The 11,992-nt window shown below is 30.8% G+C and overlaps 1 protein-coding gene across 2 annotated transcripts in view; it reads right to left on the minus strand.

Moving 5' to 3' along the window:
• Positions 1 to 222: 222 nt before the first annotated feature.
• Positions 223 to 11,992, minus strand: part of LOC115877045 (nuclear transcription factor Y subunit beta-like) — a 38,018-nt gene continuing 26,248 nt past the window's right edge. For both annotated transcript variants that reach the window (XM_030893122.1, XM_030893115.1), the window contains exons 4-11: positions 11,843 to 11,959; positions 9,818 to 9,972; positions 9,324 to 9,668; positions 9,128 to 9,268; positions 6,399 to 6,486; positions 6,205 to 6,334; positions 1,808 to 1,977; positions 223 to 550 (exon numbers count right to left, since the gene is read on the minus strand). In XM_030893122.1, coding sequence (XP_030748982.1) covers positions 375 to 550; positions 1,808 to 1,977; positions 6,205 to 6,334; positions 6,399 to 6,486; positions 9,128 to 9,268; positions 9,324 to 9,668; positions 9,818 to 9,972; positions 11,843 to 11,959 — 1,322 coding nt within the window. In that variant the 3' untranslated portion in view covers positions 223 to 374. The remainder of the gene's footprint in view (positions 551 to 1,807; positions 1,978 to 6,204; positions 6,335 to 6,398; positions 6,487 to 9,127; positions 9,269 to 9,323; positions 9,669 to 9,817; positions 9,973 to 11,842; positions 11,960 to 11,992) is intronic.

Consider the following 11,992-nt stretch of genomic DNA (forward strand, 5'->3'; position numbering starts at 1 on the left):
ATCCAACTTAACAAACTTTAAATACGTTTTTGATATCTCTTTTTCGTTACCAATAAAATTTATTGTTGACGAAGGAGGGTTTATTATTATTATTAAGTAAATAATTAAAACGAAAATTTATTGCACTGCAAGTTTTATAAACAAAATTCAAATTTTTCTTAATAATTTTATTAAAACAAGTTAAAAACATAACAAAAAAATAAATAAATAGTTAAAAGGCAAGAAGTCTTACAAGTGAATAAAGTTTCTTAAATAAATAAATAAATACAATAAATAAATAAAAATGAAGTGTACCTAAACTTAATTTTGAAATGAAGAATTAATACGAGATTCATTTAAAAATATTTTATGGAGATGTTAAAATGGTGATGGTGTTATTTTCTAGAGTTCACTTTATGCCCAAAGTCTCTATCGGTCTCCTCTACATGTGCAGGTTCTTCGTCTGAGTAATCTTCATATTCCGTTTGGTCGTTTTCACTCTGACCAACTCTATCGGTTTTTTGATTGGTATTTTCTTCATCTTCATCATAACTTTCTGAAGAGTCATTTTCTATAAATAAAATAGTTACGTTTGTGGAGTATTTATTTCGGCAAATTTGTGGAAATGTTGCTGTAATTGCAATTATTCGCATTAAAATTTATAAGTTAATTAGTTTGAATAGTCCACTTTGCTTTTACTTTAAGAAAAGGCTTGAAAAAAAATATCAATATGACTCCTACCTCTAGAGGGTGCCACCTACATACTTTTAACTGGTTTGAAGAGTAATAACTTTTCGTACGTATCTGTATAAAACTACTGAGTAAAAAATGTTTATTTACGACGTTTTTTGCGTAAAAAAGGTCTTTGCTAAAAATCGCTACGAGTAATGGTTCTCGAGATACTTGAAATCAAAATTATCAATACCTATCATCATTGACATAAATTAAACATGTTGGCTAAATAGTTATTAGATTGAAATCATAAATTTGAAAGGGTTTTGTGCCAAAAGTTCAACAGAATCTGTTTTATCATCATATCAAAAAGTTACAATTAATTTAAATAATAATAAAAAAAATCCCAAATTCATTATTTTAGTCAAATAACTATCACTCAACGTGTTTATTTGTTGTCAATAATGACATGTATTGGCTATTTCCATTTTAAATATCTTGAGAATGGTTGCTCGTAGCGATTTTTATCAAGAGACATTAATTATGTAAAAAATCAAGGAAATGTATATCTTTTCACTCAGTAGTTTTATACAGGTACGGACGAAAAGTTATTACTCTTCAAAACAGTTAAAACACATGTAGTAAGGTACCGCCTCCTCCAAATATGAGTCATATTGACATTAAAATAAAATTTCTCATATCAAAAAACTCTCAGGCACTAATTTTCGTTCAAATAGTGGCGTTATTTCAGAAATTATTTGGAAAAAATCGAAATAAAAATGAAACTTCTACACGCTGTATCTCTGAAACTAAGCATTTTAGGACGTACGAACTTTTTTACTTTTTATCTGCCGAATATGCTGCCCAAGTTTCCGGAATAAAGTTCGGACCGCCCTGTATACTTTATACTATTTTAAATAGTTTTTTGTGTATTGAATGATGGTGAAACATATACTCCTTAAAACGATGGGTTAGTTTTATGGTTGCTGAAATGTGAAGCACCACTGTGAGTTTTTGTGTATTTTAAAGCTAGTAATTCTTTATAGAAAATAAATATTTTGGTCTTTAAAGTTTCAGTTTTTTTCAGTTCCTATATTTCCAGAAATATATAGATAAGGAATAATATGTGTAAATATAGTTAAATAATATTTCTTACCCGTTTCGGCACTGCCAATTTGCATTAAGTTACTGTTAACTCTACCGGCTGCTTGAAGTTTAGCTAGTCGTTCAGCAATTTCCTGATTAGGTAGAGTACTGTAAAACGACTTTAATGAACCATTATCAGTATCTTTGCGCTTAATTTGTTGTTCTTCAAAGTTTTCTTGTCTAAAAAATATAAAGAGATATAATTAATAGGAATGAACCTGTCCAGTGCAAGATATAGTATTTGTTGTGTTGTTGTCTGCCGAAATCACCATATTGTTGTATGGATTTCTCCAATATTTTGGTACTAAATGATAAAAAAATTGAATGAACACTTAACCAAACCGGATCAAAGAGTTCAAAGAGGAAACATTGGGCATTCTAACTATACAAGTCTATTTAAGAAAAATGTGGATATTTGATTAAAATGAAGCAATACTTCTCTATGAACAGTTTGCTTTATTTTAAGGAGTTCTTTAAAAAGTTTCAAATATATTTTTCTGTTAAATAAAATGGGAAAAATTTATTCATCATTTTTAAAATTTACATGGAATTTTCTATGTATAAGAAAGGGCGGTGTCTCTGCTGAGAATTTATTTCAATACAATTTAAGAGCCGTAGCACTTAGCGCTATATGTTACTATAAATGTCCGAAATGCGGTAAAACCTAGGATTTACCAAAATCAAGTGGTAGTTAAAACCAACCAACCCCACTAAATAACCACCTAACCAATGCATTAACACCCCCCAAATAACCAGGCGAACCAATGCATTAACACCCTCCAAATAACCAGGCTAACCTAATTAGTTAATGTCTTTGGTACATCCTAGGTTTAGCGTTCTTATCCTAGGTTTTACCGCATTTCGGACATTTACAGTAGCATATACCCCGCTGGCAAGGAAACCTTTAGGTCGGCGTTTATATGTATAGGAGTGAGTCGTTATGGCAATCTAGTAAGTCGGAGTGAGCAAAAATACGGAGTATTTATTACATAACTACTTAATCTGACGCTAGATTCCATGCGCTTGGGAAAATGCTCGCTTTCTGTCTTTATTCAGTACATCTTATTTTACTAAGCGTGGTTGACCGTACTCTTCGTACACATGAAAACCGGCACCCAAGACCAGAAATGCCGACCCTTAGTATATTGTTGATTACAGAACTTAGGATATTTTACATTTAGTTATGACGATTTTTTTGGCACTTACATAGACACCTTATGTCCTTTTTGGAAATAGGTGTTTAAACCTTGGACAAGAACTTCATGTTATGTTTATTTGTAAACTTCTGTTTCTGTCTGTTTTTTTACTATAAATGTTCTGGCGAATTAAATAAAATGATAAATTATGTTAAATTTAGTTAATTCTGTTAAACCAAATCAAATAATGGGTGTTAACAATGTACAGGGTGGGTCAAATTCGACGCTTTTAAAGGGGAACACCCTATATATTTCTACAGGAAATTTAATAATTAAGGAAAACTAATACTTGTGTCTGGAGTTCAATTTTTATCAAAAACAATGATGGTGAAAACCGCACATCGATATCTGTTACCGTCTATGAGTTACGGGGTGTTGTTGAAAAATGTGCATTTTTAACAAATCGCTGTAACTTTTTTGCTATGGAAAATTTTGGATTTTTGTGAAAGCATTTTCAAAGCACCTTTTTACGTAGAATTTAACGATTTAAGTATATTTTTTTTTTAAATAAAAATTTAAGGGTTATCAACAGAAAAAATGATTTTTTATATGGGACACCCTGTATATTTTTAATGAAGCGAAAAGAACTTAAAATTATTTTTGCAAAAATATAGCACACTTGATATTTTGTTATAGTCCCCTTCGAAATACAGAATTTTTAAAAGTTCGCCTCTTTTAACTAGTATAGGCTTTGGACCCTTTATAGATGATCTGCCCCTAATGGAACTCGAAAACATATTTTTCCAGCAAGACGAGGCACCGCCTCAGAACGCTGAAGTTATCAGCACATTTTTGCAGCCAATTTCGAGAATAATTGAATAGCTAACCCAGATCCCAGCGGTTGGCCGTCGAGGTCGCCGGACTTAGTGCCTGTTATCGTTAATGGATTTTTATCTTTGTGGAAGAATAAAGGTTCCTATTTTTAAATTGCCCTTATAATCTAGACAAGGATTAGAAGTACTTAGCGGTTATGTGAGAGGGTATCTTTCACCCTCCCTTGAGTTAATGAATTCCGCGAGAAATGTTCAAAAACGGTCCCGTCTGTCCGTAATAGAAGACGGTCGGCATGTCGAACACCTGTAGCAAAACCTCTTGTCTTGGTTTGCTACTAAATTTTATTGTCATTAGATATAGTTTAAACGTGTTGATGTTGTTAAATATAGTTTAAATTGTTATAAAATTCTGCATCTTTCATTGCAAATATTATTTTCGTTTTAATTGCTGCTCACAGGGTAGAGTTTTTGCATTACAGCTGGCGCCGCCGCGCCGCCGCACACTGGAACGACTCAATGCTAAAGAGTGGACATTGGCTGTTTTAAAAAGTTCGAAATTTCTAGCGTTTTAACGTAAATACTTTTTGTTTTAAGACATATTGGTCTTCTAACCAATCTAGTAACACATTATAATACGCTTTTTGCTACTACCACGTTGAAAGCGGGACAACGATTTTGGTAGAAAATGAAAAAACGTTTAAACAAGGCCGATTTTACATCAACTTTGGTTGTGATTTAAAAATAGAAACGAAAATGTATATCTATTTTCTGTAAAGTGGATAGTAAAATGACTTCTTGGGATACAATTAAACAATGAACAGTCAAGAAAGAATGTATCTCAGTGATGAGGTGTTTATTTAACTTTATTACTGCAAGAAAAGTAAAAAAAAAATTTTTTTTTGGACTATAAAAAAATGTAACCAGATGTAATTCACGGAATCATCTATAATATAAAGAACTTACCTTACAGTAACTTACTAAATGAAAATTAGCTGCAACTAGCTGCAACTTTAAGAAATATTATTTTTATAACGCAGGTCTACCTCTTTTTAGATGCACTTGAATCTAAAACTTATGGTATCCTAATTAGTGTTAAAAACTTAGCTATTGAGGATAGTTATTTGTGCATATACCAAGGCCTTAAACTGATATTTTTGGCCGAATCCCAATATTTATTATTAAACAGTTTTCCTCAATATGTTTCTCATTTATGTTTTCTAGGTGTACGCATTATGCAACTTTAGATGTGATTATAGGCCGTAGCTGAGGTACAGCAAATTTCTGTCCAAAAAAGATCATTCGGCGGGGGTTGGGACACGATTTTTGGCGACCCTTTTTACCAATTATATGCGATACATTATCAAAATGTCTGTTCTTAAAAAAAGAAATAGGTAAATGGCACTCTAGTAGGCGAATGTTATCTTGAATTTATAAGTTTTATTAAAGTTGCTATGTGTAGCGGCAAACTGGGAAGTCTGACAACAGCGCTAATATTGATATTTGATATTCAAGTCCGCATGCTCAAAACTCTTAAATATCAAACTTTTTAAACCCGACTTTAGCGAGGATAATTATTGACATTATTAAGTCTCCACCTGTATATGTATTAAATTTGTCCACCATTTTGAGTTTTATTAAATGTTCAATTTTATAATAATTTTAAATTATATGGAGTACTATTCTTTCTTTAAACTGCCCACAATTCTCAAAATCGAAGGTGTTCCTTGCTTTTGCTCATAAACTATAATAATAATAGTGTCTGTATTTACAATAATGTCCGCCATCTTAGATTTTTAGCAAATGTCAAATTTTATAATAAATTCCAATATTGTAAGGTGTTCTCTATACGAATTGGTCAAAACTATTAAAATCGGACATTTCATTGCAATGTTAAAAACTCTATATTTCGAAGGGGAATCGAACAAAATATCAAGTATGCTATATTTTTGGAAAAGTAATTTTAAGTTCTTTTCACTTAATTAAAAATATACAAGGTGTCCCATGTAAAAAATCAAATTTTCTGTTGATTATTCTTAAATTATTAATTTTAAAAAAATTGTACTTAAACCATTAAATTTTACATAAAAATGTGCTTTAAAAATGTTTTCACAAAAATACAAAATTTTCCATAGCAAAAAAGTTACAACGATTTGTTAAAAATACACATTTTTGAAAAATACCCCGTAACTCCGAAACGGTAACAGATATCGATGTGCGGTTTTCACCATCATGTTTTTGAAAAAAATTCAGCTCCAGCCACCGATTAGTTTTCGTCTATCTCCTATAGAAATGGGTGTTCCTCTTTAAAAGCGTCCAATTTGACCCACCCTGTACATTGAACATAGTAAAATAAATTTAAAATAATATTAAACAATTAAATCTCTAAAACACTGTTCTTACATTTTCTAAATTCTTAATTTATGTAATGAACATCTCACCTTGTTCCAAAGTAGTTCTGCACGATTTCAGCTTGCTTCAAAGGATCGACTACTGTTTGAGACCCATCTCCGTTGTGTTGAACCAGGTCTCCTAAACTGTACGTAGCCGACACGTAATTAGTATTCTCACCTACGGTAGGTAGCATAATTAATATATTAGAAAGCTAATTCATTTAATAGATAATTACACGCACCAGTTTTGGTTTGAGCTTGATGTGCCTGTTCGTCATAGTTGAACGAATGGTATTCAGGTTGAATATGAATTACTTTCTCGCTGGATGCCTTAAAACCAATTGTCTATCAATTAAAATTGGTACGGAATGAATAATATTCTTACTTTTACAAAACCTTTATTAAATTATTTAATTTACAATTAGTTTTTACAGTAAGCGCGTTTAGTAAGTAAACCGAGTGATAAAATCGTCGGTTTACAAGCAAAACACACTAAATCCACTTATTTTAATTTTTATTTATTTATATCATTTGACTAGATTTCTTCTAGAATATAGATCTATATCCAGGAAAAATCTGCTGTATACTTTCTAAAAATTATAAGTTTAATTTTTAAATTAGTTTCATAATATTCATTAAGTCCATAATGGCGCTATATTAGTTCACTATAACTAGGAAATCCCATGCAAATTTTGAACTGCTCAAATATTGGTTTTCCAGCGAAGTCGTAAATAGATTTTTTAAAGGTTTATGTATGGTAAATACACATGCCAAATTTGAACAATTTTGGACCAGCCGGTTTTGAGTAATTTAAAAAAGATTGCTACTATTTTTAAATTAAAACCGTAACAGGTAACAAACACCAGTCAGTGGTCAGGTAGGTTTACAAACTATGATTTTGTCATTGTCAAAAGTATCTAATTTAATTTTAATATTCAGGGGAAATTAACCGAAACATGTCAGATACACTGTCTAAGCTATTTCCTGCATAGTACCATTTTATCACTTTTTCTTTGTGTGTATAACAATAAATGATTACTAGTACTGAATATTAAAATTAAGTTACGTTTGAAAATGATGCTGACAACTTATGTTATGTCGGTTTTTGACTGGTGTTTGATTGTTACCTATTCAGTTTTCAAAAATCGATTCAGTTTTTCTCAAATTACTCAAAATTGGCTTGTCCAAAATTGTTCAAACCTGGCATGTGCGTTTACCAAACGTAGAGCTTAAAAAATCGATTTACGACTTCGCTATAAAATCAATAGGGGAGCCAATATCTGGACAGTTCAAAATTTGCACGGGATTTCCTATGTTTCCAACGACGATGCACCACCCTGTATGGAGCGGTTCATGGCGATGCGTGGGTTAGACGTTTATGGAGAACCGGTGACTGGATTTTTTTTAAATTGGGATCTTATGTAAAGGTGCCTGCTCCATCTATCTAAACTATTTTCAGCATCACAATGTTGCTGCATCAATTAAAAAGTAGTAGCAGCTTCGATATTTTATATGGACCATTCTTTGTATTTTCATGATTTTTCTATTGTACTATCCTGAGTATCCTGTATTTATCTCTAATAATTTTCCATATAAAATATAACACATACATTACAGGGTCCGGCAATAGTTTGTCGTAGCTCCTAGAATAAAAACTTGGGAATTTTGTTTAAGTGCAATCGTAAAGTATGTACTAGGATGTATTTCAGGAAAATATTTTAACTACTATAGGGTGGCTTAAAAAAGTGTGAAGGGATCGGGATGATTTTTTTTAAATGGAACACCTTGTATATTATTGCATTTTTGGTTTTCTTTCAAATCACTTTACATAATCCTAAGATACGTGTAAATCGATTTCTATAGTTTCAGAGATATTAGTAAATAAATAAAAAATATATATTTTTCAGCATTCCTTAAAAAATTATATTAAAAAAATACTTGTCCTGCGATCAAAACTATATTAGGTATTTACTTTAGATAGTCTGTACTTACTTTGCTATAAATATGGTAATCGTAAATCATACAGGATGTTCAAAATTCTACGCCAAACTTTCTAAAATTTAAATAATTTTTCTGCGTTTTTTTAATGGAACGCCCTGTATATTATTTTTTTCAATAGATGGAGTATTAAAAAATATACAATTTTTGTACTTAGAGTATTTCATAATTTTTAACGGTTACGGAGATATTCGCCGTTTTATATTTCATATGACATTTCCAAAGTAAATTTTTCTCAAAGCCAGCCAATGATTTTTTTCCTGTTTTAACGGCTGAACGAGTCATATAAAGTAATACTGCATATATCTGCGAAACCATTAAAAATTTTGAAATGCTTGTTATTTGAATGATAATTTTTTGTATTTAAAGTATTACTTTCGGTTTGCACTTCTTCGGTTGCAAAATTCTGAAGTTTTTTATTCTAGGAGCTACTGATACCCGACCCTGTAGAATATATGTAGGTATAGTATACTACAATAGGAAAATCATTAAAACTAAAGTTTTTTTTCGAAAAATGTACTGAAAATAATATATGTATCCTTTCTTCTTCAAAATTTTTTAGAAATGTAATGGTGAATGTTTAGAAAGTTTTTTAACTTCCGTAAAAATTTTAATGCCTTTCTTCGATATGGAAATTGATATATTTATCTGTTTTTCAAATTAAATCATTTACACCCTTGAAAAAGGAAATAAAATTTCTGAAAGCTTAGCGTATGTAATAAACTGTTTAATTATTTGCCATCATTACAATTGATTGGCCAAGACCTCTCTGTATTACTGGAAAATAATACACTAGATAGATGGAGCAGGTACCTTTATGGTAATAAGCAAATTTTCCAAAAAAAATCCTATTATCGGTTCTCCATAAATGGATACCTGCTAATGATAAAACTGCTCCCATAGTTATTTATATATTCCTAAGATTTATCAAAAAACATCCCACTTTCTAAGTTTAAGTAAAACATATTCCTACCTGTTCCGGTTGGTAATGCTGAACATAACCAGGTTCCGCTTGCAAGAACTGTTGTGCCAATAACTGCGGTTGCTGTTGGATAAAACTAGATTGAATGGCTTGGGTTTGTGTCTTTGGTGCATTATAAGCTGCATTCATAGCCTGTAAATTCAAATTGTATTAATTTGCTACAACTCTCTTGATAAAATACTCAAACCTGATAGTGTTTTGAGTTGGAAAACATCATGTCCTCGAGATTCTCGTTATTATTATCCTGATTTTGAGCGAAAGCAATGTTAATGCCATGATCTCCGTTGTTTTGAATGGTCAATCCCAAATTATCCTGAGGGAATAGTGTAGACTGTAGATTCTGGAATAGAGGAACATTGTTTTGTTGTTCTAGATTTTGAATATTGAGTTGGTGAGGTGAAATATGTTGATACGACGCGCTAGGATTCTGGTCCAATTGATGTGTGGCATGATTCAATTCGTCTCGAATAAAATGTAATGGTACTTGTTCGTTTGGTTCGGTGACTTGGTATTGATGCACCACTGGAGGTTCCTGTTGCAAACAAAAAATAAAAAAATACTTTTAAAATCCTCTATTAACGTGTTATAAAATTTATAAGAATAATTTTACTACTTAAACAAAATATTATTGATTTAACTAATAAACGTAATAAAATGTATTTTTTCTTATAGTACTCTTACTGCAATGAATTGGTGTTTTTGTTGTTGCTGCTGCTGTTGTTGTTGTTGTTGTTGTTGTTGTATTTCCTGGTATCGTTGCTGTTCTATTTTACGTTTCAAATGATTGGACTTATCGGCAGGTCCTAAATTTGGTGCTGGTATTGTATGAATAGGACCTATAACAATTTATTAATTTAAATTAACCATATTGTAATATTATAATATTAATTATTATTTAAACTTATTTTGCTTCTTCGTAAAGTTCGTGATTCAATTACCATTATATATTTTCACCTTCAACTATACATTTTTTAATACCGGGTGCGTTTTAAAAGTGGCCCATCCCTATAACTTTTTTATTTTTTCAGATAAAAAAATTGGGATTGATTGACGTATTCAATTGTTTTTAGTCACTTCTTGTTTCACCGGAAATGACTAAAACTTTTGATTTTTAAATGACAACCTCGGTATTTTTTTAATTTATTTGAGAGAAATTGACACTTTAAATAGAATGACATATCATATGTCAACTTTTGACATTTTCGCTTTAAAAAAAATCGTATTTTAAATTTCAATCTAGAGTGCCATGGTTGGTGCCATTTAAAAATCCAAAGTTACAGTCATTTCGGGTGAAACAGGAAGTGACAAAAAACAATTGAATACGTCAACATACTAACATACCAAATCTCGTTTTTTTATCTGAAAACATAAAAAAGTTATAGGGGGTGAGCCACTTTTGAGACGCACCCGGTATACATAATATCGTTTTCATACATAGTTACACAGGGTGGTCCGAACTGTATTCCGGAAATTTCGGCAGCATACTCTGCAGATAAAAATAAGTAAAAAAGTTCCTATAAATGTATGTCCTAAAATGCTAGTTTTGGAGATACAGGGTGTAGAAATTTAATTTTTATTTGTTTTTTCCTAGTAACTTGTGAAGTAACGTCAATATTTAGATAAAAACTGGTTGTGGGGAGGATATAAGAAAAAAATTGGTTGTGTTGGATTGGATGCTAGAAGTTTTTTGACACGAGAAATTTGATTTTGTTATCAATATGACTCCTACTTGTAGGGGCACGCCAACATATTTCCTAACTGGTTTGAAGAGTAATAACTCTTCGTCCGTACCTGTATAAAACTACTGAGTAAAAAAATATACATTTACGACGTTTTTTACGTAAAAAAAGAAATCTTGGTAAAAATCGCTACGAGTAATCTCAAGATATTTGGAATCAAAATTATCATTACATGTCATTATTGACATAAATTAAACATGTTTACTAAATAATAGTTTAGACTGAAATCATAAATTTGAAATGTTTTTGTGCCAAAAGTTCAACAGACAATGTTTTATCATTATTTTTTCAAAGAAAAATTTATGATTAATTTAAAAAAATATAAAAAGTTTCCAAATTTACAATTTCAGTCAAATAACTATCTACTCAACATGTTTATTTTTTGTTAGTAATGATATGTATTGTCTATTTCCATTCTAAATATCTTGAGAACGCTTGCTCGTAGTGATGTTTACCAAGAGTCATTTTATACGTAAAAAATCACGGAAATGTATATTTTTTCACTCAGTAGTTATTACTCTTAGGGCCGATTCTACAAAGCAAGTATAAATTCGGAATAATTATTCTTCGAACATTTTATACTTCTTGAAAGAAAATTTTAATAGATATTCCAAGAATTCGTTGTACCTGGTATATACTTGCTTTGTAGAACCGGCACTTAGTATAAGCTATTACTCTTTAAAACAGTTAGAACACATGTATGTGGCGCCCCCTACAAATAGGAGTCATACTGACATGAAAATTAAATTTATCATATCAAAAAAAAACCAGACACTAATTTTCATCCAAATATTGACGTTAGTACAGAAATTATTTGGAAAAAAATCGAAATAAGAATGAAACTTCTACACCTTGCATCTCCAAAACTAAACATTTATACAAACTTTATTACTTATTTTTATCTGCAGAATATGCTGCCGAAATTTCCGGAATACAGTTCGGACCACCCTGTAGAATACTTACGTACCTATTTCTCCAATTTGCTTGATAGGATGAGCATTGACAGGTATATTATTGGTTTGAAGATGGTAGTCGTACTCGGGGATACTCGGTGAAGATATGAAATTGGGCTTTTCAGGTTTAGCTACGAAAAACATTGAATAAGTAATTTTATTTT

The sequence above is a fragment of the Sitophilus oryzae genome, unplaced genomic scaffold (assembly GCF_002938485.1).
Source record: "Sitophilus oryzae breed Bouriz unplaced genomic scaffold, Soryzae_2.0 scaffold_1059_pilon_pilon, whole genome shotgun sequence".
Lineage (NCBI taxonomy): Eukaryota > Metazoa > Arthropoda > Insecta > Coleoptera > Curculionidae > Sitophilus > Sitophilus oryzae.